Genomic DNA, 27,574 nt, shown 5'->3' on the forward strand with positions numbered 1-27,574 from the left:
TGTTAGGAAGACTTTCAGGTGTTCCTTATGCGTTCTCAAGTTGGAGAACCACAGAGCTGCATAGTATGGCATGTGCTGGAGGGAAATAAAGCTAGAAATAGGCCAGGTCATGAAAGTCATATCAGTTAGGATTTTTGGGGTTGCAAGCAACCGAAACTTACTGCAGTTTGAGCAAAAGGCAATTTACTGGGTGGATATTAAGAGTAAATGTCATCGATGAAACAGCTGGAGAACTAGACTTGGAAAAGAGGCAGGGGCCAGGGCACTTTCAGAGGACAGGAATAATCACAAAAGAGGAACCATTTGGCCAAGGTCTGCTGCCGAAATGAATCAGCTGGAACCATTTTCTCCTTCTTGGCACTCTGCTTAAGATTCACATTCAAGAGAGGAAGGGTGTGGTCGACCTGCCTTGGGTCACAGGCCTGCCTCTTAAGGAGCCAAGACAGGGCATCTGAATGGTTTCCCATTAACCTTTACCCACTTGGAAGAAAGTTTGTTTCCAAAGGGAAATTATTTAGGTAATGGGAAAGAACAACCAATGTACGAGTAGAAAGGCCAAAAATAAATAACCATCTTCTTATCACCTTTCATGTCATGCTTAGGAATCCGAATTATCTTTTCTTTTTCTTTTTTTTTTGGCAGTGGAGATTTACTTTGAATAGGGGAGTTACGTGATTATGTGTCATGTGGTTTTGAGAATCCAATTCTCTAGGCAAATAACTTTTGAAAGAATATTCTTTGTCGGTGCTCCCATTACACACGAAATTTGCAGGATGTCCATTAGATCTAATTCCAGTAGACCTAAATTATATATTTTTCAAAGACCAAACAGAAGATTCTCAATGAAGAATAATTACAATATCACTTAATTATGCTCCTGTTCATAGTGATGTACAAAACATTTAGTCAAACACGATCCTGGTTTCAAACTGCAGTATTTTAAATTGTCGACTACAGTTGTCGCAAACTATAATTCTAAAATACATGAACAAATGGAATATATTTGATTGTCTTAGCTGTGATAAACGAATATAATGAATACAATCTGAGTCTTAAAATTGATTACTTATCCTGCATGACAGTGAAAGTAGAACAGTTGTGAATGTGTTAATTGTTCCTATTTCCGTGGTTCTGCTTAGCTCATGTGTTACAGTTGTGTTAGACCAGGTCTGGACTCCATTTATCACGGTCCTAATCAAAACGTTACTGAAGACAGAGCTGTTCGCAAGAGCAGGAAACAGGTAGAATCAACAGAGAACAAATGGCGTACGGAGACTCGCCTCATTTTAGACTATCTGCATCACTGTCTTACTTAGCTGCTTGGATAATAGGAGTTGATTTTGTCGATCTGTTCTGTGATCCGATGAAGGCACTTTTAGAGCTTTGTATGTGTGACGAGGCACTATTTTCTCAGAATAAACATGGTAACGATATCAGCTAAAAGAAGCAACAAATATAACTCAGATGGTATCTCAGAGAAGCTTACCGTAGGTTATAAATGGGATCACTTCCAGGGAAGGCCTTGACCAATCTCCAAAAATAGGGAAACTGACTGTATTCACCCCTCGGAGGGGACTAAATCCTTTAAATTTAACAATTACCTGGTAGTCACACAAAGGTAACTGCATCTTTTTTTAGGTATAAGATTCAAGTGTAGAGTTTTTGTTTGTATTAACTTTCTTGGTATGTAAATAATATTCAGTTTGCCTCTTTTTCAGACCTTATGTCAGTATAAATTTGATTTTCTTCAAGAAGTATGCCAGCATGAACATTTTATTCCTTTGTGTCTCCCGATAAGATCAGCAAACATTCCAGGTAATAATTCCCAGTATTTTCATCAGTTCCTACAAAGGGAAACTTTTTATGTGTTTGTTTTTGTTGTTTTCCTGTTTCCTCAGTCTTGGTTTTATCTGAAGTTGTCACGTGGGCATTAGAACCAGATAATCAAATTAAAATGCAAAAGAAATCGTTGGCCTGTGGTAACGAATACAGCTCCACATTTCTCAATTTTTGTCTGTGTTTCCTTTTTCGTTAAAGAGAAGGCCAACAAAATTATAAATTGGTGATTGTAGGTCAAAGAATTTTAACCTAGAGCCCTACTGTCTTTCACCATACTGGCTCCAAAAGATAGCTTCCCTTGGCTTTTGAGAGACGTAAAATTACATGGAGGAAAAATTATACTTTGTGAGTATAAATTCATTTAAAATTATCAGTTAATGTGTGTAATTATGTTAGAATCCAATTCCTCAAAATGAGTTTTATACAAAGAAATTGGTATCTTGGAAGGAAAGTAGGAGGTAGGCAGGCAGATAAACAACATCGTAAATAGTTGATATCTCTGGGTCAGAAAGATCAGTGTGCAGGTAACAATGAGGCTCCACGTTTTGTTTCCCATACTTACGACAGCATAAGCAGTCTACAGAAATTGTTTTCATTTATTACTTTTATCATATATATGATGCTTATTCTCTACCGTGATCATCCTAGTACTAGAGTATCTCCCATCTAGACATCAGAAACTAATCAAACATTAAGAGGCAAAAACAATACTAAAATGATTTGGGAACTTAAAATACTTTACTTCTAAGCAGTGAGTAGATTATTTGCAGGGTGCAATTTTGATATTCATGGAAAGCAGAAACTAAGTTGGTAAGGAGCCTCCGTGTATGTTTCAGCTTGCACTAGTAATTGGAGGGAAAAGGACAGGAAAGTACCTTATACAGCCTCTAAAAGTTTTGTCATTTTAATCTTAAATATAAGCTGCATACATTATTTTATTTTTCTTCTAATTTTTGAAGCACATTTAATCTAAATGCCCTCATAGAAAAGAGGATAGAAATGTTATTTTGGACAGTAATATTTTTAGCCTTTTGTTTTGTTTCCTGTTTGTTTTGTGTTTATAAACTAGTGCCAAGTTATTACTGAGTGAGCCAAGCTGGTTAAGATACTCAAGAGGATCAAATGTGTGTTGGGTCATTATGATTCCAGGTGTTACTGTTCAGAAAAAGGCCTGATCATCTCTTTTTAGATCTGATATTATCAATAATAAATGTAAAGCTGTTAAGTTTCATAGCAAGTAGATTTCTGATGTCAAATAGGTGCTCAAATAGAGGCTAAGGGTTAAAATAGTGCTGTTCATGGCATTCTTTTTAATGAAACAAACAACCCAAGGTTTTTGCCTTGAAAAACGAAGCTTAATGAAGAGACTTACTTACATTTTAGAACAATTAGAACAAGTATTATACTTTAGAACAAGTATTTTAATTGTTCAGCATAAATTATACAGTTAATGAATGTACTATGTATCTGAGTATGGATATATCTCAGCTTGTTGTTTATTTTATTAAATCCAGATCCTTTGACACCTTCAGAATCAACTCAAGAGTTACATGCATCAGGTAAATAATGAGATTTTATATGACAAGTATCAATAACCACATCATAATTCAATTACACTGATGAGTATAGATCTTACAAATTTCCAGGTTCCAGATGCTAATAAATAGCAATATATTTGATACCATATAGTCAAACGAGTCAAAAGTTGTCTGGACTTTTCTCTATTCACAAATAATTAAATGATTCCCTGGCTTGAATTCTTTCATATTTTATTCTCTAGAGCTTGAATTTTTGTTTGTTTGTTTGCTTTTTTGTTTTTTGTGTGTTTTTTGTTTTGTTTTCTGTTTGTTTGTTTGTTTCCCAAAGCACCTGAAACTTCCTTGGAATATATCATAAGATCAGCTAAAATTTCCAGCTATATATAATAGGATGCTTGTTTCAATATAGTTGTCTTTGGCTTTATATGCTGTATTTCTTTCAATAAACCACCGCCTGGTTTGAGCTACCTTTTTAAGACTGAGATTATTAGTATCCTATAAATTGAATATAAATGGAATAGTCCAATGGTGCATTATACTAATCATAACTACCTTAATGGTTACCCTGAAAATTAAATAACACCCATAAAGTGCTTAAGGCCTGGTGTTGGTTCACAATATGTGTTCTGTACGTCAGCACTAGTCCTGTTGTTAATAGTTACACTTAAGAAGCACATTGGACAGTTCTGAAAAATATGCATTATTGCTGGAGATTTTAACGTTTCTTTCTCCATAATTCAGGCTCAACATGTTGCAGCTTCCTTTGGTTTTCCACCCCCCTTGTTCCTTCACATCCTTCAGCCCACTTGTCCTACTGATATCGCTTCTACTACTCTGATCCTACTACCCCAGGCCCTCTCATGTCTCCCCTATTGTTCCAGCCTCCTGTATTGTATCTCACACTGCACATCTTCCTACAGTCTAATATTTACTCCTGACACCACAATAATAAATCAATAAGGCACAGGTATGGCTGGGCCACTGATCTCAAAGCCCCCAGGGACGTATCATTTCCTACCGAAATACAGATGGAATTCTACAGAATGGCAAAAGTGGAGAAACCTAAATGCCACCTAAAGAATTTGTACTTAAGTTTCTCATCACCTAACTCTCAAATCGTAAATCTTGACATTCCTCTTTTGGGCGCTGTGTTTACTGCCCCCCAATACCTGTGCTCCCCACATACCTGTGCTTTCAGAATTCCATGCTGTAGAAACCCTATCCCTTGGAGTGTATGATAAATATAATTCCCAGCTATACATGATAGCATGCTTATCCTCCTAAGCTCTTCTCCTCCTTGACTGCTTCCATCTGCTGCCACAACTCTCTGTACCTCCAAACCTTAAGCATTCTCAAACGCCCATTTCAACATATTCCTTCCAATAACATGTCCTGGTTCCTCCAGACAGCAACTATTTTTCTCTTCTCAACGCCGATGATACTGAAGGTATGCCACTTTTGGAACCTAGCATTTGACACCGCACATTATTTGTATTAATATACACTTAGTATCTCCCTATGTTACCGAATGCTTCTCTCATATTTCTCATCTCTGTGACAAGACTGTGTCACCAAGTCCTCCTGGACAGAGGAGGAGTTGATCATTGTTTGATAAATCTGTCTTGCTTACCAAGTGATCATTTGATGTTCAATGACGTGATCTCTACTTTCCTCCCAAAGATATGCCTGAATATTCGGTCACAAATGAATTTTGCCGCAGCACTTCTTAATCGGGATTCTTCTCCGAGAAGTCGGTTTTGCTCTGCAGGAAGACCAAGATATCAGGCACTTAGCTTTAGCTGTCCTAAAAAATCTAATGGCTAAGCATTCATTTGATGATCGATACAGAGAACCAGTAAGTGGTCTTCCTTTCTACCTTCCCTAAACACCATTGAATGGCTCACTGCATTAAATGCATAATCAAACCTACGAGTCTATTGATTTTTATGTGAATCATTTCTTTTGGCTCCCTTTTCACCTAGCGAAAGCAGGCCCAGATAGCGAGTTTATACATGCCCCTCTATGGCATGCTTCTGGACAATATGCCAAGGATTTACCTGAAGGACATATATCCTTTCACTGTTAATACATCGAACCAGGTAAGTTGGCATAATATTTCAAATGTCTGTTTGAAAAAAGAGTTTACCATTTTTTATATTTTTGCCCTGGAGAACTACTCTCCCCCAACTGTGAGCAACTCAGGATTAAACAATACTTCTTTTTAGGTGTTTTTGAGACCTTCATATTAGTGTTATTTGTTCCTGGTTGGTCACTGAAGCCTTCCACCTAGTCCATGTCTTCGGCATTTTGTTTTCATTTTCCTCTGTTCTCTGCATCACCTGCAGTTCTCTCCAGTTTTCACCAGGTTCCTCTGTGGTGTTCATGGCCCCATCTTCAGTGAAAACCTTTCCCCACGACCTTTGTCTATCACCTCTATGACCACCTGATCTTAGCATAGCCAATGCCTCATTTATAGCCTCAGCCCAGGACTGGCCTGTTTGCCATCCTGCCTCCACTGAGCCATCATAGCGGCTCTACAACAAGCCTCTTGGGATCTGTTGCCTGTGTTCAAATCCCAGATGAATTAACACCCCGCTGAATCCTGTAACTATGCCAGATATCACCATCTAAGAGTTAGGTGCTTTGCCTTTGGGTTTTTTCCCTTTGGGACCTTGTTCAAATCTCAGCAGTATCAGTTTTTATCTATGTGACTTAGATAATTATCTAACCTCTTTAAGCTTTTATTTCATTGTTTATAAATGGGATAAAAAGCCTCCATCACAGGATTCTCATGAGAATTAAATTGTGTCCTAGAAAACACTTATCATAGAGACTGGCACATAATAAGTATTTAAAATCCAGATTTTACTAATAGTAATATATGTCAGATAACTCATGATAGAATGATATATAATCTATAATATAATCCCTGTATATATCAATAATAATTCCAGCCATTTAGCCTGTATCAAAAAGAGAGTTTCCACTTCAGTGTGAAAGATTTAAAATTAATATCAGAAATCAAATTGTGACTAAGAGTATGGTTTTGACAGTATTCATTTTCACTACCTGCTTTGGTGGAAGACCTTTGCTGGAGTATAAAAGATCGAATCAAATACTATCTAATTCAAAATGTAGTGAATAAGGCTATGTAGGTTTACAGTGTTGAAATATGATGATTCCCATTAATTTCTTCTATGCTTTGAATACAGGGATCTAGAGATGACCTCAGCACCAATGGAGGATTTCACAGCCAGTCAGCTATGAAACATGCAAACTCTGTGGATACATCCTTTTCTAAAGATGTTTTAAATTCCATAGCAGGTAATTGAGACCTTCCGAGGACACGTGTTGAATACTCATCCATATTTACGTTGTATATCATTCTGTTTTTCACCCATTCCATAATCCATTGCATGTAATCCATATGGCAAAGTATACTACATTTATAAAGCTGAAGAGTCGTTCTACGTATTTCTTGGAGTGTCATCCCCTGACTTCCTCTTCTACTTAGCATTCATTTTTACTTGGCCAAGGAGCAATCTACTCAGATGTTATCAAATTGCTTCATTCTGGAAACAATCTTTAAGTTTTTTATTGCATACAGCCTTTTAAGATATAATAGCCCTTGAACTTCAAAGAACATTTTTAAGAACTATTTTGGAAATGTCATCTTGATTTCTTATAAACTGTCAAAATTGAAAGCTTCTTTCACAAGTATCCTTGTGAACTTTTATTAAAACATTTTTAGAATAGAAGCTTCCTTTAAAAAGCTTTTGAAGAAATCAAAGGAACAGGCTGTATTTTATTTCTGTTTATAATGATCTAAATGTTCCTAAATCCTTAATGCTGCACAGCCGTGTAATGATACTTAAAGTGTTGCATGTCTTAAATACCAATTTCCAGACTCTTTTATGTCAACCTTTCACAACACTGCTGCCACATCAATGAGCAACAGTTTGGGGGTCATCATTTAGCTTTTGTTGTGTCTGTGCCCATATATCTCCTCATCGTCTGTGTGCTGTGGCTTGTGTTACAGCATTTTCATCAATAGCTATTCTACAGTAAACCATGCTGATTCCAGAGCCTCCTTAGCAAGCCTTGACTCCAACCCAAGTACCAATGAGAAGAGCAGTGAGAAAAACTGACAACTGTGAAAAGGTAGGACTTTCTCCCCATGTACTCAGCATTGAAATGAGTCAGAAGTCTCCTGCTCCTTACTCAACCCTCACTGGTTCTTTGATTCCTAGATCCCAAGACCCTTGTCTTTGATAGGCTCAACTCTTCGATTTGACAAGTTAGATCAAGCGGAAACCAGGAGCCTTCTTATGTGCTTTCTTCATATTATGAAGACAATTTCAGAAGGTAAAGAGAGCTTTTAAAGTTAAATTTAAAAACAATAAGAAGAATACTCGAATTTCAAAGAGTCTCAGGCTATGTGGTATTTCCTTTCAGAGACTCTGATTGCCTACTGGCAAAGAGCACCCAGTCCAGAGGTGTCCGACTTCTTCAGCATCTTGGAGTAAGTTATAGAGTTGATTAGTTAACACTTTTTCTGGAACCTTCTAAATAGTTCATTATACCATACTTCATTCTATTAATAAAAAAGCATAAAATATATTTAAATTTTTTAATTTTTCTTTTAATGTACTTAGATGAGCAGTTTGTATAAGAGAAAGGGCATGAATAATTAGAATGTGACTTTTTTTCTTTCTAGTGTTTGTCTTCAAAATTTCAGATACCTAGGAAAACGCAATATAATAAGGTAACAATTTTCAGTTCTAATAGGTTAGTCTGGTCTTTTAAAGAGAGTTGTGACATAATTAATGTATCAGGTTAGACTTATAGATATATGTTAGAAATCTTATAGGATTGTTGGGTTCACCTCACATTAGACGTAGAAGTTTGACGATTGCCCCATACCTGTAGTATAAACTAGGGAGAAAAGCATAAAACACAAATTTCTAAAAGGAAACCAATTTCATGTATCTTCTGAACAATAAGTCTACCTTTATATGGATAAAACTTGGAAGATACCTATTTAAGAAAACACTTTCAGCAAATTAAAAAAATCTTAATCTGGAATAACTTGGTATTGTCATCCTTTCCTCATGAGAGGTAACAAAGCCCCCAGGGCCTTCATTAAATCCCCAATTCCCCATTTCCAGAAGACAATGTGATTTTATTTTTCACAGCATATGAATTTGTTAGTTCCCTTCTTTATTTGTATGTAAATTACAAATACTGAGCTAAGATTAAAACAGTTTTTCTTGCAGAAAAATTGCTGCCGCGTTTAAATTTGTGCAGTCCACCAGAACAATGGAACTCTCAAAGGATCTAATCCTTCTGCCAAACATCAGGTCTCTTGTCACAATGGTAATGTCACATTTGTTTGATATTTAAATTGTATGTTTACTCTCTGAAGAAATTTCTTAGGTACTTTCCTATCTACCCCACTAGTTTGTAAAGATCTAAAAAGCAAAGATTATGGCTTATTTGCATGCACCTAAAGCACAATACCTTGCATAGAACAAGAACTAATGAGTATCTTAACTTAATCAAACCTGAAAAACATATTTACTAATCTCCTAGTGACAAAGTCAAGTGTAGGGTCAGATATCCCCGTTATTTTTAGTACTGGTAATGTTTGAGCAATGTTCTTAGAGCTGAAATTGTTCTTTAAAGGATCAAAGGCAATGAGGAAGCTCACTTCAGATTTCCAAGTCCTTAGACTCGGATTTGACTAGCAAATAGGACCTGGAGCCATCCCTTAGTAACCTATTCTGTGGGAAACATTTGCCCTGAAATCCTGCCTTAAAGCTCCTCTGGGACTAGTGATGAGAATTCTTTGCTAAAATTTCCTCCAGTTTGATTTATTCTTCCAGAGGTATCATAATAATATGCAACATAAAATGACTATATTTTAGAAAGAACTTAAGAAAGACATATGAAAGTAGTATACGGCCAATATATCATAGCATAAATTTTGCCTCTCTGTTTATGGGGACCCCTTGAAATTGCCCCTTGTGAGAAAATACATGAAACAAATGTAATGGGTGTTTTGCAAACAGTACTAGAGAACTGTAAACAATTATTTTTTCATGGTTAGTGACAGTAGTGACCCATCTGCGGTCACTGCAGTTTTATATGTTTGGTAGGTTAGGTTTCAGGCTCCTTCCTGAACCATGGGGACAGGTCCTGACCATTCTATTCCCCACCCCGTCCACTCTAGAAACCAGGGCTTGTCCTCCAGGAGTTCCAGACTGACGTAGACTCAAAACCAGGAAACAATCCAGTCCCAAAGATCCAAGCCATACATCCCAGACCCATTATTCCTCGTAGCTTCTGGAATGACCCAGACTCCCTTGGCCACTGAAAGCCAAAGTCAGGTCTCCTGGGCCTTGATCCACCCAGAGTATGTGACATAGCCAGAGCCAAATAAACCTTGAGGAATATGACAAAGAGAAAAACCATGGCCTCTTTTTTCAGGCTTGACTCTTCTGGATATCTCTTATCGTCTACTATCCTTAAAGAAATGTTCTATTCACGTTGGCCAAGTGGTAGTTTAAATGAAAGTGAAGAATGGGAAGTATCCCTTCTACCACAGTGACATTGGCTTCGTTCCCCCAGCTGGACGTGCCAAGGAGGCATTGCATGAGAGCCATTGCAGGCCCTAGTCACCGCCCTGGGAAACTCGCTGCACAGAGGCCCCTCACAAGGATCGTATGTCAGCTCCCTGTGGGCATGTCACAAAAGGAATGACAAAACGTGAAGAATTTCTAAAGACAGACAAGCAGGAAAGCAAGGGTTGTTTTAGACCAGATGTTTACATTTTGCCTCCTAAAAATAATTTTGTATAATTGAGCTATACAGTATTGTACTTTTTTAATATCTGCAACTTTGCCTTCCGGATAAATAATAGCCAAAGTCCCATCCACGGAATCCCATGATCCATTAAATATTAATGAATGTGCTTGTACAGATTTCAATTCAGTATCTAGTATTCTTCTGTTACCTTTCAGTATCTCTTTCTGAACTCTCTTTTGGCTGAAATAAAATTTCTTCAAAAGTACTTTTAAAGGCCACTTTTATCATGTCACCTGTAGTTAATATTTTTAATAAAAAGTCTCAATTCAAAAATTATTTTATATTTGACTCAATCTAGAATATGTGAATGAACACTTGGATATCATATATCTCAATTACTTTAACCATTTTTTCTTTTTAATTTTCAGGATGAACACCACTTCCAGTCATGAAGGTCATAAGCAGCACAGATCACAAACTTTACCTATAATTCGAGGCAAAAATAGCACTTTCTAACCCCAAACTCTTACAAATGTTAGACAATACCATGACCAGTAAGTAAATCAGAAATAACAGGAACAGATGGTTATCAGTTTTCTCTAAATGTGTGTAGGACATGAAATGCATTCTACCATTTCAGAAATATAAGGAATACTATTGTGTCACTGAGACCACTGCTTGTCAGGCTTGCTGTAGCCTGGGGAGTGTTCTTTGAGAAGAGAATCACCAGGAAGTGGCTTTCAAAAATGTAATGTGCTTATGAGAAAGAAAGGGGAAAAGCAAACTCTCAGTATAAGATGCTTAGTGTAGCTCCTCTGGGGGAACAAATGGCTTTTGGTATTGTGAGGGTTACGCGAGTATCTCTCAACCAGATGTTGCTGTTGCTTTGCGGAAAGAGGAGGAAATTTGCTTATGGCCTAGAAATAGTAAGTGTGACATCTTAAAATCCAGTGATGCACACATTCCAACTGTGAATGAGGAAAAAAACAGGGGCCAGTATTTTGTATCATGTAAATGGACATGTGGCCGAAGTTAGCTATTTGAAGGCATGTACCTTATCCTGTAAATACTTTTAGTGACTTTCTGAGAAGGCATTCATGCAGACTGTCCATGTGGTCTATTAGCCTAGGAGCAGAAAACTTGACCCAGACTGATTATGAAGAAATATATGAAACTGTCCATGGCCGAATTAATGGGAAAAATGTAAGAATAGTGGAAATAGACCACTCTGGTAGTTGGAAATTGTACAGCTGACATACGAAAAGGGCACACATACTGTCTTAGTTGAAGCTGCTACAACAAGATGCCATAAACTGGGCAACTTAAGCACATATTGTTTCTCACAGTTCTGGAGGCTGGGAGGTCCAAAGATCAAGGTGTCACCAGATTTGATGTCTGGCGAGGACCACGCTTCCTGGTTTGCAGACAGCTGCTTTCTTGCTGTGTCCTCTTATGGTGGCAACAGAGATCTTTCTGGTGTCTCTTCTTATAAGGACATTCATGAGGGCTCCACTCTCAAGACCGAATTACCTCTCAAAGACCCCACCCCCAAATACCATCACATTGGGATTCACACCCACACATAAGAATTTGGGGGACATAAAACATTTAGTCTGTAGCATCCACTGAAGACTCTCGTGTTTTTTGATTCAGCCAATAAGGAAGTTGAACAAAAGCCCTTTAATTTATAAATTATTCATCAAAACGCCAGTACAACACAACATATGTTGTCATAGAACAAAGTCCTTTATAGGATACAAAGAGTTGTCTTAGACGTTTATATATTTTCTGCTTTGTATTTTTAGGCAACTCCAATGAAATAGACATTGTTCACCACGTGGACACAGAGGCCAATGTAGCTACAGAGGTTTGCCTGACTATTCTAGACCTGCTGTCCCTCTTCACGCAGATTCACCAGGTTAGTGGGGTCCTAACATCTTCTGCAGCTTGATAAAATGGAATGTGTAGAAAAGTCCTGTGAAGTCAAGACAATGTTTTTTAAATATTTTATGAAATCAATTTACCTTACATAAATCAACTTAAGTGTGAGTGAAAAACAGGTTAACGATGAGATTCAGATTTTATCAGAAGTTGCCTAATGCTAGATTGACATACGCACAATGTATACTTACTACTGTCAAATAACAGACATACTTTCTTCCTAATTTCTTCTGCTTCATTGTCAGGAAACTGGGCTGAGTGAGAATGTGACTAGTCTTTTTTGTTCTCAAAGGGAGGGACTATGAGAGCTAGGCCCAACAGACTAATACTGTTGAACATGTTTTCATGTGCACATTGCCGTCTGGATATCTTTGGTGAAATGATACCAACTATATACTGTTAGGATGCTTTAAGGTAAAAGACTGACCACACCAAGTTTGGCAAGAATATGGAGAAACTGGAACTCTCATTCACTGATGGTGGGAATGAAAAATGGTACAGACACATTAGAAAAAAGTATGTCAGTATAAAAAGTTAAACAAACATCAATCATATGACCCACCATTCCAATATTAGGAATTTACCCAAGAGAAATAAAAGCATTTGTTCACACAAATATTCATGGGAACTTTATTTTTAATAACTAAACACTGGAAACAACCCAAATTACATCAACAAGTCAATGGATTTCTTTTTGAATGGTGTTTATAGCCATACAATACATTGCTTAGTTATGCTCAATGAAAGAAGTTAGACAAAAAGAGTATATACTGTATGGTTCGATTTATATAATATGCTATAAAATGTGAACTGCAGACTTGTATTTCAATTATACCTCAATAAAGCTATTAAAAGCATTCACTCAACCTAATGAGCTTATAGATGTTAAGGTTTGAACTAGGAAACATTGGATCTGTTTGAATAAAGTCTACACCAAACAGAATGAGTACACAGAGAAAGCTCTACATGGAGGGTGAAAGGTCCACATGGTGGTAGAAGAAGCTAAAACCATATTTTAATTCTTCATTGTTCAATGGAGCAATTCTTCATTGCTCAAATATCCCTCAAATCTCATACATCTGACAGGCTTTCCGCATGCCTATGAGGACCTGCTTCTCTGTGACCTCATCTCCTACTTCTCACCCGACCCCGTCCCACTCACCATGCCCAGGCTACTCTGCTCTTTTATCTCAACCTTGAACTCACAAGCTCCTTTCCAACTCAAGTCCTTGGTACCAACTCTTTTTCCCTCCTTGGACAATCCTCCCAGATCTGTCCACGGCACACTCCTTTAGCTCACACGGCAGTTCATCCATTCGAGAGGTCTTAAATAACCACTCTAACTAAAGTAATCCTACCTGCAAAGCAATTACTTTTGATCATATTACATCATTCTCCTCTATTTTCTTATATAGTACTTTTTTTCAGTCCCTGCTATGTAAATTTCACTGTAAACATAGACTTTATCTTCTTATTCAGCACTTTGTTTCCAGAACCCAGAATTGTGCCTACCACAGGGTAGGTTCATGAAAATATTTTTTGAAAGAATACACATGTCCTTTCATTCATCCTAAATAATTTCTGTGTTAAATTTCCAGAGACAACTCCAACAGTCTGAATGTCAAAATTCATTGATGAAAAGGGTCTTTGATACCTACATGCTCTTTTTCCAAGTTAACCAGTCGGCCACAGCACTGAAGCATGTGTTTGCCTCCCTGAGACTGTTTGTATGCAAGGTAAGGGTGCTCCAATTCCAGGGAAAGCTCAGTGAAGGATGATAATAAGTACACATCAATCCTTACATCTTTGGATATGGAGGAAAGAAGGTCTGTTGTCCTCTGTTTTGGCTTATTTAGTTTTATTTGACTATTTGGTTTTATTAAACTATTTGATTCATGGTCTCAAAATAAGTTCACAGCCTTGGCAGCTAATCTGCTTGGAGATCAAAAGGGAATAAAACACATCTAGCCACCAATTCAGTGTTGGTGGCAGAAAATTAGGTAAAATGCACCATTCATGCCATTCGTGCCAAGTTCGTGGTTCCACATTAGAGTAGATACAGTTGTCACCTTTTAGGAGTGCCGTGGTTTTACAATGCTCGGTGACTAAAAGACATGTCAAAGCTTTCACTCAGTTCTTTTGGATTGTCATCAGTTACTGATGCAAGGGATACATATAGAGCACGATTATTTCTAGAAAAGAAAAGAAATACAAACATAGACTTTGATAAATAAAATTATACCCTCTTCCACTTGCAAATGGAAAAAAAAGATGTGGTAAAAAAATAAAAAGAAAGGTTTTTGTTCTAAGGAATTTTAAAATATGAGAAGGAGAAGAGAAAAATGAAAGAATGCTGCTCCCTTCACCAGTGCTTCCATTTCCAGTTTCCTTCAGCATTCTTTCAAGGCCCTGCGGACCTGTGTGGATCATTCTGCTATGAAGTCCTCAAATGCTGTAACCACAGGTCACGGTCAACTCAGACAGAAGCATCAGCACTTCTGTACTTTTTCATGAGGAAGAACTTTGAATTTAACAAGCAGAAGTCAATTGTCCGATCCCACCTGCAAGTAAGTGCTGCTAGTTTTCATTGGTGCTGTTGTTGAAATCACTCCTCTGTTTCAGTATTGATAAAAAGACTACTGTCCCCATGGCAATCAGTCACCAACTCCTCTGCCAGTTTCTTTAAAGGTGGCGGTCACACTCAGTTCTGATTCATAGGAAGATGGCAGCTGTGCAGAAATCAGCAAAACCCAGAACTCCACCCATACTTTTCTTTCTTTTGCGAAGGAATAGAATCATACAGAATATGTAACTGAGGAAAGCATGCTTATCTCTAGGATGCCAAATCCCACCGCATTCTAAATGCATTGATTTCTTTCTTCACGGCATCTTAAGATTCCTGCAACCTTTCTTAAGTATTTAAGATTATAAGGAAAGCACTTGATATTGCATGGCCTTCTAAGGATTTAATACATAAAGATGCCATTCATTAAGTCTACAAGGATAAATTAATGATACATTCATCCAATCCAACGGATTTCTTTAAAACTCCTATTTCTGAGTTACTCATTATTGAGGTTTCATTTTTCTTTTCTCTTCCAGCTAATCAAGGCTGTAAGCCAGTTAATAGCTGATGCTGGAATTGGAGGCTCTCGGTTTCAACATTCCCTTGCAATTACAAATAATTTTGCGAATGGAGACAAGCAAATGAAAGTAAGAAATGTTCTGTGGGCTTTTTTAAAGAATTAGGAATAAACTAACCTGGATTCTTTTTGTGAGATATCAAAATCATGAAAACATACAAATTCAGTATTGTTTATTGAGACTGACTATTTATATTAAGTCGGCTTGTTTGAACTGATAAGCAGCTCTTATACTTTCACTATATAACCTGTTAAGTGGAATTTCAAAGATGGGTGGTCGAATGGTGTGTAACAAGAAAATTTACCACAAATATCCAGAAATACAGTGATTCTCTCATAATCCCACTCTGGACAAATTTATCTTATCTTTCTTTTAGAACTTTCGAAAGACTTCTCCTTTAGTCAGTATACTGAAATGTCCAGGGGTAGAGCCTGGCTTCAAACATGGCTGAATCCAGTGATCAAAATAATGTTTTCAGATTCCCTCCCCCTACTGCCTCTATCTTTGCTCTTCTCTCAGTTCAATTCCTTTTGTGTTCACTTCATTTACAGATAGGCTCTCCCATGAACTTACTCTCTCCAAAATTCTAAGAACACTGGTAGTATTCTATGAGTGAAAAAGCACCTCGTTCTATAGTGCCAAACAAAGTCCCAGAACTGAATCTTTTTGATCCAACCTTGAGTCATTTGCCCATCCCTAAACCAATCACTGTGGCCTGGGGCATAGCATAATATGATTGTCCAGGCCAGTATTATGTGCCACCCCGATGACTGAATGAAATAGACCCACAGAAATCACACGAACTAGAGCCAGAGACAGAACATCTCAAAGGACAATCAGGATGCTGTTACTAGCAGAAGGTGGGCTAGAAAACAAAAAGGAAGGCATCTACTATAATTCTTATCTTTAATTAAATGTTTATAACCACAATCAAAATACATAGAATGCATACATAAAGAATGTACATATTTATGAACAATATATGGTAAGATGCACGAAGCTGTGATGCCAAGCCGCAATTAACAGCCTAACTTATAAATTCTAAACAGATAATGACCCAGGCTCTCTCTTTTCCAAAGAACAGTAATTTCCCCGCAGAGGTGAAAGATCTGACTAAGCGTATAAGGACTGTTTTGATGGCCACAGCACAGATGAAGGAGCATGAGAAGGACCCCGAGATGCTGGTGGATCTCCAGTACAGCCTGGCAAACTCCTATGCCAGCACCCCCGAGCTACGGAGGACTTGGCTGGAAAGCATGGCCAAGATTCACGCGAGAAACGGAGACTTGTCCGAGGTGATTAGTGAAGGCTGTCATTCTCCATCGGCATTGTTCTCTGTATCAGGACAATTGGATTTTCATTTATAGGATGAATATAAAAAGTTACCATGTTTTCCCACTAATCTAGATATGACCTGGTTATATATTATGTGCCTTAAATTTTCCAGGTAGGAATAAAGGCTGCCTGACTCCATATACATGAAATCAAATAAAGGCCAGAGTCTGGGTGGGGGGTAGCCCACTGCAATTGTAATCTTCGTAATGCAGAACTGAACACCTGAGGCTAAGGAGGATAGTTGTAAGGGTGTCTGGAAATTAAGAGTTGTGTAAATTAACATTTTGTGTCTTAAAACTTCTTCCCTGCCATTGGAGTTGGATGGGGAAGCTCGCCACCATGGTGAGTAACCTCCGGTTGGAGTAATCTGTCCTCGTTTGCAGTTTGTCTGAACTGATGGAAAAATTAACGCTCCTGAGAGTGTTAACACTCACACTTCATGTGAATGAGAAGAGTCCACTGTGTGAAAGTTACAAATCAATAGCTAACATTTTTATGTCAGTTTAAACACTGGGAGAATTTATATGCAGCAATTCACAGCACCAAGGTGGCTTCCGGACACCACATGGGGAAGTTTTGCTTCATTCCCAGAAATGCACCCACTTTGGGAAGAGATCACTTGTCTAGGATAGTCTTCAAACCTGAAGCTGTTCGGAACACTTGTGAGGGACTGTAGGATGGGAACAGAACCTTGCTTCTCAGGAATTGGATGAGGACAAGTATGAGAAATCCAATTCCCCTTGGACTGCCCTGAAAATGGAGAACTTCTTCCGTAAAACTTGAAAAGGAAAAGCTGAAATCATGTGGACGTTTCAACAGGTCAAGTTCTAGTATGTGTTCAGCAACATTTAAGGCTTTACAGGAGATATTAGAGAACAATAAAATATTGCCCATATAATCTGGTTAGGGGAGCACACATGTCACATTAGGTCATACTATTTAATCATGCTACCTTGTGAAATGACTGTTTTAAAGGTGATAGAAATTCAAAGGGGGGTCATTACTGGACGTAGAGAAGGTAAGAAGGCAGCTTATTGCTACTTCTAGTTTAGACCCTGATGCTATAGTTTATAGTTTTCACAAAACAAGAGAACTGTGGATTTAAATATATATACAGAGGGTGCCAAAAAAATGTATACACATGACTTGTGTTCATCTTTTGTTATTGGTATATATTGAGTATTACAATTTTAATACAGTTTTTTTCCTTTCTTAAAATATCTATACTTTTTTTTGGCACCCTCCGTATATATAGACAGAGATTTAGACATTAAGGAAGGAAGATAATTCTATGGGAAAATTTTTCAGGCCAGCTCATTCACCCACCTGAAAACTACATCAACAACAACAAAAAAAGCTCATTCTGCATTTTATTCTGGATTGTGAATTTTTTGGAAATCTGATTTTTATTTTTAATTCTATCATTAAAAGGATTCTTCCACATATTCTGACATAGAATACTGACTCACCTTGGAAGATTAGTCCTAATTACATAAAGAGTAAAATTTTCCATGTGTCTTCCTCTGAAACTATTTTCTCTTTTTTACAGGCTGCTATGTGTTATATCCATATAGCGGCCCTCATCGCAGAGTACCTGAAAAGAAAGGGTAAGCTGACCATGTGAGGGGGGAAAAAGTCCAGAAATCAACATGTTGAAAACCTAACTTAAAATTCATTTATTAATTTCAGATTTTATTAATCTCAGTTATGTTTTATTAAGCAGCATTAATTTTCCCTGATATTTCTAATCATGTTGTACTTTTAACTTTCAACTCTCTCTTTCATGCCATTACCATGTTTATCTTATGCACAATAAGGCTAACTGGTTGGCTTCTTAGTTCAACATGAGAATGCTTTATTGGTTAATGATATGTAGTTTTGTAAGCTTGAATTAACACAGACATGTAGCAATGTCCTAACCTCATCTTGCACTACCATAGGTTACTGGAAAACGGAAAAGATTTGCACACCATCCCTGCTCCCGGAGGATATCCACCCTGTGATAGCAACCCATTACTAACAACTCCTGGTGGAGGAAGTGAGTGGTCTAACTGAGCTCTTTACCCCAGGAACAAGGCAGAGGAAATCAAGTAGCTGCTTAAATTTCACTTCAGTGGAATTCTTAAATGTATTCTTAGAAGCGAAAACTATCTCAGAACTACATAATTTACTCTGTAAACTCCGAAGTTTCTACCATTCAGAAATCCCACCCATCCAAAATTTATGAAGTTCAGATTACTGAAAAGTTCTCAGCAAATAGAACTGCACTTTATCTGATATGATTATGAGCTATGGTCGTATTTTGCTAGCAATTTGCCTGCTAGGCTGCCTTTGGGATTGTATTCTGAAGTTGATGAATTATTTAAATTGCAAAAGAAATCCATTTTAATTTTGAAATGTAATACAACTGTTTATTCAAAATAAGGGATGCAAAAATGGCGACATATAAATATAGTGCATATTACAAGATTATATTTATGATCAGCATGTTCCATCTCCTTTTTAAAAGCATAAACTGATTCTGACAATTTACAACGTATAACAATTTACAATATTGATACCCTTAAATTAAAATATTCCATCTTTAATATCTGATAACAAAAGATTTTATAACTATAACTAAATAATTATTCTTTATAAAAAATTTGGCAATATAATGAACACATTTGATCAATTTTTCTCTTGCAAAAGTTTGTTCAACCCCAAAGTTTATAGACTACAATCTATTTCAAATAATTTAACTTTCAAAATGCTAAAAGTTAAATTATAGAAAACTCAGTATTTGAAAATCAGAAGCACATCTTTAAGTAGTAAGATCGAAATACCGAAACAAAAGGTAAATGGACTTTAGTTACAATATTTTGGAAACATAATGGGTCGTTATTCTTTTAAATGTGTGTGCATTTTCTAAAGAGTCTCAGTAGACTTTGCAAAAAAGACACTTGAAGCAAATGACCAAAGTAAACTGAGACAGCGAGGTCACTTGTTGAGGGCGAAGAGACCAGACCTGGCATTATGGCTCATGCCCACATGAAATTCAGGGATCTCTTTCCTCAATTTCACACCTTCTATTGAGGCTGATTCTTATATCCACGTCATCAAAGTTATCATTGTTTTATTTAACATGCCCTTCCTCTCTATCTATTTTTTTATCATAATTAGATACTATACAGTTCCAAAAAGACTATTTCAAATTCGAACTTAAAAACATAATTGAAGAAACCTGATAAAACTAGATGTCAGTTTGAGAAGTTGTGGAAACTTATATCCTCAAATGTTGTATGAACCTTTTATATTCAAACAAAATTTAAATACCCAATTTTAGACCTAAGGTAATATTAGAATATAACATACCTATTGAGAAAAGAATGTATTTGTTTAGAAAACTTTAAAATAAGGAAGGTGATCATTTATGATTTGCTAGTATGTATTTATATCCATTGGCATATAGAGAGGGTGCCAAAAAAAATGTATTCAAGTGGACACTTTGGTCAACATTGCTCAAACGGTAGTTCGCTGTAATCAGAAGTGTCTAGACACTGATGATAACCACTTTGAGCACCTCTTGTAATCGCAGAAGTCAAACGTGACTTGTATTCATCTTTTGTTATCGGTATATAGTGAGTATTACAATTTTAATAGTTTTTCTTTTTTTAAAATCTGTATACTTGGCACCCTCTCTATTTGAAGTTCTCCTTAAGCTTTAATGTTATGATGTTTCTAAGTCAAAGAAGGAAATGATTTCTTCACTACAATATGTGCTTAATAAGAATATAAGTGAATATAGGTGATTCCAAAAAATACAGCTTTAATAATAATCACCATCCTGTGAGAAGTATGTCATGACTTTTCCTGCTACAATCAATTCTCATAAATTTTAGTATAATTACAGAAGGAATATTACTATAAAGAAGTAGGAAAGTAGAATGTTTTAATGCAAGGATTAGATTGCAATAATTATTATAATCTCTAATATGTTCAGGGGTGATAATTTAGTTGCATAACCAATGAGCTGATTATTAAAACTGAAAACATCCCACAAAAGCATTAACTGTAACTTAAAAGGCACATGCTCCATGTAAGTTCTAGACTGGCACTATCTCTGTTAGTAATCAATAACAAGTCTGTGAGTTAGGTGCTATTGTCACATCCTGTTTACAAGTGAGCAAACCAAGAGAAGTTAAACAACCTGCCCCAGAGCTCATGGTTTGTTTGTGGTGGAGCCATAGTTCAAAAGCTGGTCTGTCACTCCAGGCTGTGCTCTAATTATTCATACTCCCCACCATTCAGATCCAATCCCTCCTCTGGGGACATTACCCATTATCGACTGTTTTCATATGTATCTGCAGAGCCAGGCCTATTTTATTATTGGTGGACAAGATGCTAACACAAATTTAAGAAGGTTTCTAGATAAGGCAAGCAAGTAAAAGTTAGTGAGTATTAAGCATTATCTTTATAATGTACTGACCATGCTAGGTGTTTTCTCAAATATTAATGCTTTGAGTCCTTTCAGATACCTAGTAATGTCTCCAGTTTAACAAATAAGAGAAACGGGCTCAAAGAGGTGGGTTAAACCAGAACATTGGAACCACAGCAATCTACAGATCTTGTGTTCTCTCCAAAATCCCATGCCAGCTTCTTATAGAAAATATGTCACCTGAAAATAACACAAATTATAAAAGGGTGACATTGGTTGCCTGGCAGAGAGTATTGATCAATAGTCGCAATCTAACCGTCTTGTTGACTGTGTGAGCTTTATAATACTACCACTTGTAATGTCATAAAGAAAGGCATTATCTATCCCAAGCAACATTTGGCTCAAATACTAATGCTGTGTTTTGCTTGGTCCTCTCAAGGCATGTTCTCCATGGGCTGGCCGGCTTTCCTGAGCATTACACCAAATATTAAAGAAGAAGGAGCAATGAAAGAGGATTCGGGAATGCAAGATACACCATACAATGAGGTTAGACTTAAATAATCTAGTGTACAGTAACTGAGAAAAAGGATGAATTGAATTGTAACATTACACTAAATAGGGGGTAAAAAATCTTATTCAGAAATCAAATGAAGTTGCTACCTAATATGACTGAGGCAAAATGAAGTGTAGACTAAAATTAAGCTAAGATTAATTGATATCAGACTCCACTGATAAAGCATAATTTTCAATGGAAATTTAAACTGAATTTTATTTCTAAGATGGACCTAAATATCTATGATCAGCTTTTTTATAAAATATAAAATCTCTAGTCCTTTGGTAAATGTGGTAAGGGATGCTGAGATTTTTGTGAGCTGGTCACAACTCTTTTTTAATGCATTCAAAAGTTTATTTACAAATACACTTGAACAGAAAGGCTCACTAGTTTCTTCAGAAAACCTGCTTATGGTATACAAACCATGGTTACTTTTCACTAATAAAAAGGAGTTTTCTATTGGGGATAACTTAGCACCAATTCTGGTGAAGCAAATAGAGCTCCCCTCATCAAGTAAGTAAAATATTACATAAGTTAATTTTTAAAAATCATAATATTACATAGATTGAAAATAAAGACAGAAAAAAACAAATTTTGGGGTGTATTTTAATGAAATTTTGCGTGTAGTTCTACATTAAGGTATACTGCAAATAAACAGCAAATGCATATTTAGGTTATTTCAAATACTGTTTAATAATCTTTTCTTGAAAGACGTAGTTGAAACAATTCCAACAACATTATCCACTTGCTTTAGAGAATATATGATTTGATTCAGTTGAATATTTATTAAATCAGTAGTATATGTGAGTCATTGCTTTAAGGGTGGGATACAAAAATAAATAAGGCATAATTCCAGCTCTCAAAAAGTTTAGAACCTTGAGAAAGACAAAACTTCCTTCAGGGTGAGGAGTAGCCAGGCTGAGACCAGTAATTTATAGCCAGTAGCTATAAATCTAGGCATCATATATGGCTGCAATTAAAAGGGGAACAATTTTTGGTGTGTGAAGGTGGTAGGAATGGAGAGGGATGGGACATAAAGAAAAGTTCTCCAGACTTTTGCACTGGGTCTTGACATTTGATAGGACTCGAAGGTGCCAATGAGAAAATCATGTTCTTCTAGGTGCTGCAACACAACAGGCAAAAGTGTGAATTGAGAAAGGATTCTAAGAATGGTGTGGTATAGTATGATATGGCCAAAGTGCAAAGTCAGTGGCAGGGAGCTGGGAGACAGAGCACTGAAAGGGAGACTGGTGCCTGCTTATGGAGCTCCTTGAATGCCACGCTAGAGAGTCCGGACAACGGTTTGGACAATAGTGTGGAGTTCCCACAAAGTTTTAGGGCAGCGAAGATCTCATGATCAGATTTCTGTTTCAGAAAACAAGATTACTGGAGAGCATCATGTAAGACAACGTGGAGTGAGAAGACATTATCTAGAAGACTACTGCAGGAGTCTGGGAGTGAAAAAACAGGGTTTTGGTCCATCAGTGACAGTGGGAATAAAAAGAACTAGACAGATAGGAGGGCATTTCATAGATTTAAATTAGCAAGTTTGAAGGACTAATTAAGTAATGGTAATTAGGGAAAGAGAATAATCCAAGAGGATGCCACAATCCTTTGCTGGCTACATGTAAAAGCCGATAACAAAGAGAGGCAACACAGAAATCCCACTATGAAAAACATTGACAGTGCAACAGTTTTGAAACTAGGTGTCAGGGATGAGCTACAATGTAAAGTCTTGCTTTGGTTTGGGGAACTGCAGAATATCCTGGTGGAGCAGCTGTACATGTGTGTGGAGTTTCTTTGGAAGTCGGAGAGATATGAACTCATCGCGGACGTCAACAAGCCCATCATTGCCGTCTTCGAGAAGCAGAGAGACTTCAAAGTAAGTTTCCAAGATCTAGACGATAAAAATCCTGCTATAAACTGGTTGATTACTTACTACTTTCAAAAGTAGGAACTCCCTATTTTTTATGTCAGCATCATCTTCATGAAACCCTTCGATTTGTGGTTTCAGAAATTATCAGATCTCTACTATGACATTCACCGGTCGTACCTGAAAGTGGCAGAGGTGGTGAATTCAGAGAAGCGACTGTTTGGTCGGTACTATCGTGTGGCATTTTATGGGCAGGTAAGTTCACTAGAAGTAGCATGACCTATAAATTCTACTGAGCAGTTGAATGTTGTCTTTCATTCTTTATGGGGCATCTAATAACATGTGCCAAAGGATTGCGGGGCTGTGGGTGTAGGTGTCGGTGTATCTGAGTATTTGAGCGTTTCTCTGGATGTGTGAGTCTCTATCTTTGTCCATAAGGCAGAGAGCTCCATGGATCGTAATATAGGTTGAATTAAAACCGTGATTTCTAACTCCTGGGAGAAAGAGGGCACTTATTTTTCAGCATCCTCTTCTTCACAGTTCATTCTAACATATCTAATTATAGGTTTGTGCCATATATTAATGTGAAATTAAATTGAACCTGTTTTAAGAAATGAAATTCATAGCATTCTAGGAAATAAAGAATTCCTAGGAGCTCCACAAGTTCAAAGCCATGAACTTTTGACTTTATAATCATGCATTTTCCTTTCTCCACTTTCAAACGATCGCTACTTTAAGGCAGAACACTATATGGCTGTTTTGTTTCCCATAGTGCCGGTCAATATAATTTTAAAGTTATCTTTCTCAGTTTACTGCATAAACAGTGAACAAGATTGAAATGTTAGCTGGCCATAGCATTGGCCCGAAAGTAAAGTAAACATATTACATATTAATTATGAATGTCTCTGGGCAGTGCTTTAAGTGGGATAAACCCAGGCACCATCCTGTTCTTTTCAGGAAGGCTTATAACACTATTATATTTCAGCAGACATATTTCAGACTATTACTCTTGTGGAAAAACATTCCATTCTTGTATGTTCACAGTTGGAATGACTCTCAGCCCTCTCATTTTCTTTCTTTTTTTTTTCCCCCTCCTTTCATGTAAGCACTGTTGCACGTAGCTTCTTGTTCTCCTCAGAATATTTTAAAGCTCCAACAGAAGGTGTGAAATCCAGCATGGTCATTCTAGACCATTTCCCACTGAAGTCTCTTGAAAAACATATTTTCCTCTAATCACCAAAGGCAGCTTAAAAACTAACTTTTGAATTAAAAAAAATGGCTGTTCTCTACCTGGAATGGAGCGTGTCCTGAGTAGCACTTACCATAAATACGTGTGGGGGACAGAGATGTGGGGAGACAGTCTACAGAAAGAAGCTAAATTTAGACATTTTGGGGGGTCTCTGGAAAACAATCTGAACTGTCTGATGCGATAGTGTATGTTGGGAAGAGAGAAATGGGGCAATCCACAAGGGGAGGAGAGAGAAAAGGAAATGCTATCTTTAAAGTCAACAAGAAACAAAAACAAACAATTTTTGATCTTGCTGAAACATTAGCAAGAAAAACAGAAGGAAACCCAATCAGGAAGGGATGTGGGAGCTGAGGGGTTATAGGGGACAGACGGGGTCCCCGGGGAATGGCAGCACAGCAGTGGCAGGTAAGGCGCACATTCAGACAACCCTCCAGGTGATCTTTCCGATGGAAGAAGTAATGAACTGCCATTAATATCCTGGTCATGAAAACCTGATTGCCCACCTGGTAGTTTCTCCCACCAATATCTAAGATGCTGGCTACTGAAAAGGTGGGAACTAATTCAGCTACTTTCCAACTAGATTTTAATGCAGATGTTTACTCTTTTCTTCTTTTGGTCTTGATTGTTCCAGGCTGTGGTAAGTTCTCTCTCTCTCTCTCTCTCTCTCTCTCTCTCTCTCTCTCTCTCTCTCTCTCCATTTGCATGCCCTAATAATCCTCACACTTCCCTCCATATGGCGTTACTGAACCTTAACTTTTTTGTGCAAATCAACGTTTGGTACAAAAGTGAAATAATCCTGCTTCCATTCACTTCGGAGTCATCCTGCATTTCTTGAACTAAATTGTATTTACTCCAGTTATGTGAATTACAAAAATGTATCCTTTATTTTTCATATATAATATCTTCTATATAATTGCAGGTATAGTCTGAAAACCTACACACACAGGTACATATGGGCAACACATATTTGAAATATATGTATAGGAGACTCAACTGGAGATGGTTCATTTCAGGCAACTGTGAGTTACAGCTGATAAAAAAAAAAGCATGGTGGTCAGAATTTCACAAGTCAGAGTGGTGGGCACCTTGCCCTTTTCCAAATTTGAGTCTCGTGCAGAAACAGGGCTCTCTATTGTGTTGGCTCTCTGAGCATTCTCAGAGGTGATGGTATTGATTCCAAATACAAAAGATGAACAGTGGACGAAATCTTTACCCGGTAGGTCAGGTTAAGTCTCCTGAGATGCAGAAAGAAGCAATGTAAGACATTTGGAGGACAAGCGAAGACAGAAATAACGTGCTAGTACCTAGTGCTCGGTGATACAATTTTCTTTGTGCTATTTTGAGCCATATGAAATTGCCCATATTAAACAACTTTTTACTGGGGGAAAAAAATAGCAGCTTCATGTGATTCAACATAATTGTTTGGTGATTAAACTGGAAAGACAAATTCTTTCAATATCCACACATTGTCCACATTCAATTCTGCTTATCTGTCCAGTACATACTTTTTTGTAATTCTTTAAATCCCTTCCCACATCCATACCACATCGGAATTTTCTACCTTCACTTATAAATTTGGGTCATGGGTCCTGAGCTCACCTACTAAAAGAATACTTGAAACCCTTATACTAAATAGACTGAGGGGGCAATGGGGAAGGATTGGGGAGCATTACTTTCAAATGACCTAACTTTGTTCTTTTCGCAGATTCCTCAGTAAAGTGTGCTGATTGCACACCTGGTTTTCTCTTTTTAATGCTGCTGCCAGCGTTCTCAGTTGCCTTTTATTAAAAATTCCAACCTAAGCTTAAAAGACAAAGTGTTCTTTAAAATCTGCAGAGCTGAGTACATGCTGAAGCGTGATACTCCATGAGCTCAAACCCAAGCTGCCTTTGAACAAGGAGAACTAATGGAGGTCGTCCTGAAAAGCAGCAATTTAGAGGCACGGTCATCATTGTTCAAATGATATTCAAATACCTGTCCCAAGGCACCCCATGGAGTATGGGGACTATTATACTAAACAGGAGCAGGCACTGCACATCACTCAATGATAAATACCAAACAGATTTGAACATTCCCTTGAGCACATGTGGAATGAAGTTTCCAAAGATCTAAGATAAAGTCTTGAGTACCTAATCAGCATAATCCCCATGGTCAGAAATAATTTCTTTTTCATGATGGCACTGAATGTTCCTGTAAAATTCACCTTTTACTGTCCAGATTGACATGTCTTGCAATCATGTTACAAAGATTATGCGAATACCATATGCAATAGACTGTTCGCCTCTACAAAGTCCTTTGCGTTGAATCTTTTAGGGTCCCAGGTGGACGAGCGCTTTTATTTTACCGTATTGAAAAGAGCAGTTAATACATGTCTGCAATAAGCCAGACACTAGAGAACAAGTTGGAACTTCAAAAACTCAAACCTTGCCTAGCATGAATTTTCTAATGCAAAACCTGGCATCATTGCTTATGGAAATTTTACACAGAGCATCCCCAAAGGGTCCCTGAAGTATTCATTTCCAGGGTAAGGACACAGCCGTAGTGATCACATCAATGGTAATCAATGGAGTTCTTCAGCTCTGATATTTAGCAGGACTGTAAGCAAGTGCACGCACATTGCATAACAAAAACAGCAGATGCCCCTGGAATGAATTAAGTGAAAGGCCTGGGGGACTTTTATTCCATTCACCAAAAGATGTAGACTCCTTGCTTCTCAGTCATGCCTGCATGGGTAGATGCATCTCAGAATCTTGATAGGAGTTGGGAGGAGGTGGGAAAGTGACTGTAGTTTGTAAAGCTACCATCTCTGTTTTGAGATGTAATACAACCTTCTGGCTCGCCACCTATATGAGAGTCACTGATATAGACTACATATATA

General features: G+C 37.3%; 1 protein-coding gene across 1 annotated transcript in view; it reads left to right on the forward strand.

The window, feature by feature from the left end:
• The window catches only part of DOCK10 (dedicator of cytokinesis 10), a 231,599-nt gene that overhangs the window by 189,791 nt on the left and 14,234 nt on the right, over positions 1 to 27,574 (forward strand). Inside the window, 28 exon segments of the mRNA XM_033111994.1 lie at positions 1,719 to 1,815; positions 3,354 to 3,398; positions 5,058 to 5,093; positions 5,096 to 5,232; positions 5,360 to 5,476; positions 6,590 to 6,701; positions 7,417 to 7,431; positions 7,434 to 7,516; positions 7,518 to 7,538; positions 7,628 to 7,742; positions 7,833 to 7,899; positions 8,095 to 8,142; positions 8,654 to 8,685; positions 8,688 to 8,720; positions 8,723 to 8,753; positions 10,613 to 10,688; positions 10,690 to 10,738; positions 11,990 to 12,102; positions 13,724 to 13,861; positions 14,510 to 14,692; positions 15,228 to 15,338; positions 16,349 to 16,564; positions 18,154 to 18,211; positions 18,545 to 18,598; positions 18,601 to 18,642; positions 21,461 to 21,567; positions 23,334 to 23,456; positions 23,589 to 23,702. Coding sequence (XP_032967885.1) covers positions 1,719 to 1,815; positions 3,354 to 3,398; positions 5,058 to 5,093; positions 5,096 to 5,232; positions 5,360 to 5,476; positions 6,590 to 6,701; positions 7,417 to 7,431; positions 7,434 to 7,516; positions 7,518 to 7,538; positions 7,628 to 7,742; positions 7,833 to 7,899; positions 8,095 to 8,142; positions 8,654 to 8,685; positions 8,688 to 8,720; positions 8,723 to 8,753; positions 10,613 to 10,688; positions 10,690 to 10,738; positions 11,990 to 12,102; positions 13,724 to 13,861; positions 14,510 to 14,692; positions 15,228 to 15,338; positions 16,349 to 16,564; positions 18,154 to 18,211; positions 18,545 to 18,598; positions 18,601 to 18,642; positions 21,461 to 21,567; positions 23,334 to 23,456; positions 23,589 to 23,702 — 2,373 coding nt within the window.

Source organism: Rhinolophus ferrumequinum, chromosome 8 (genome assembly GCF_004115265.2).
Source record: "Rhinolophus ferrumequinum isolate MPI-CBG mRhiFer1 chromosome 8, mRhiFer1_v1.p, whole genome shotgun sequence".
NCBI lineage: Eukaryota > Metazoa > Chordata > Mammalia > Chiroptera > Rhinolophidae > Rhinolophus > Rhinolophus ferrumequinum.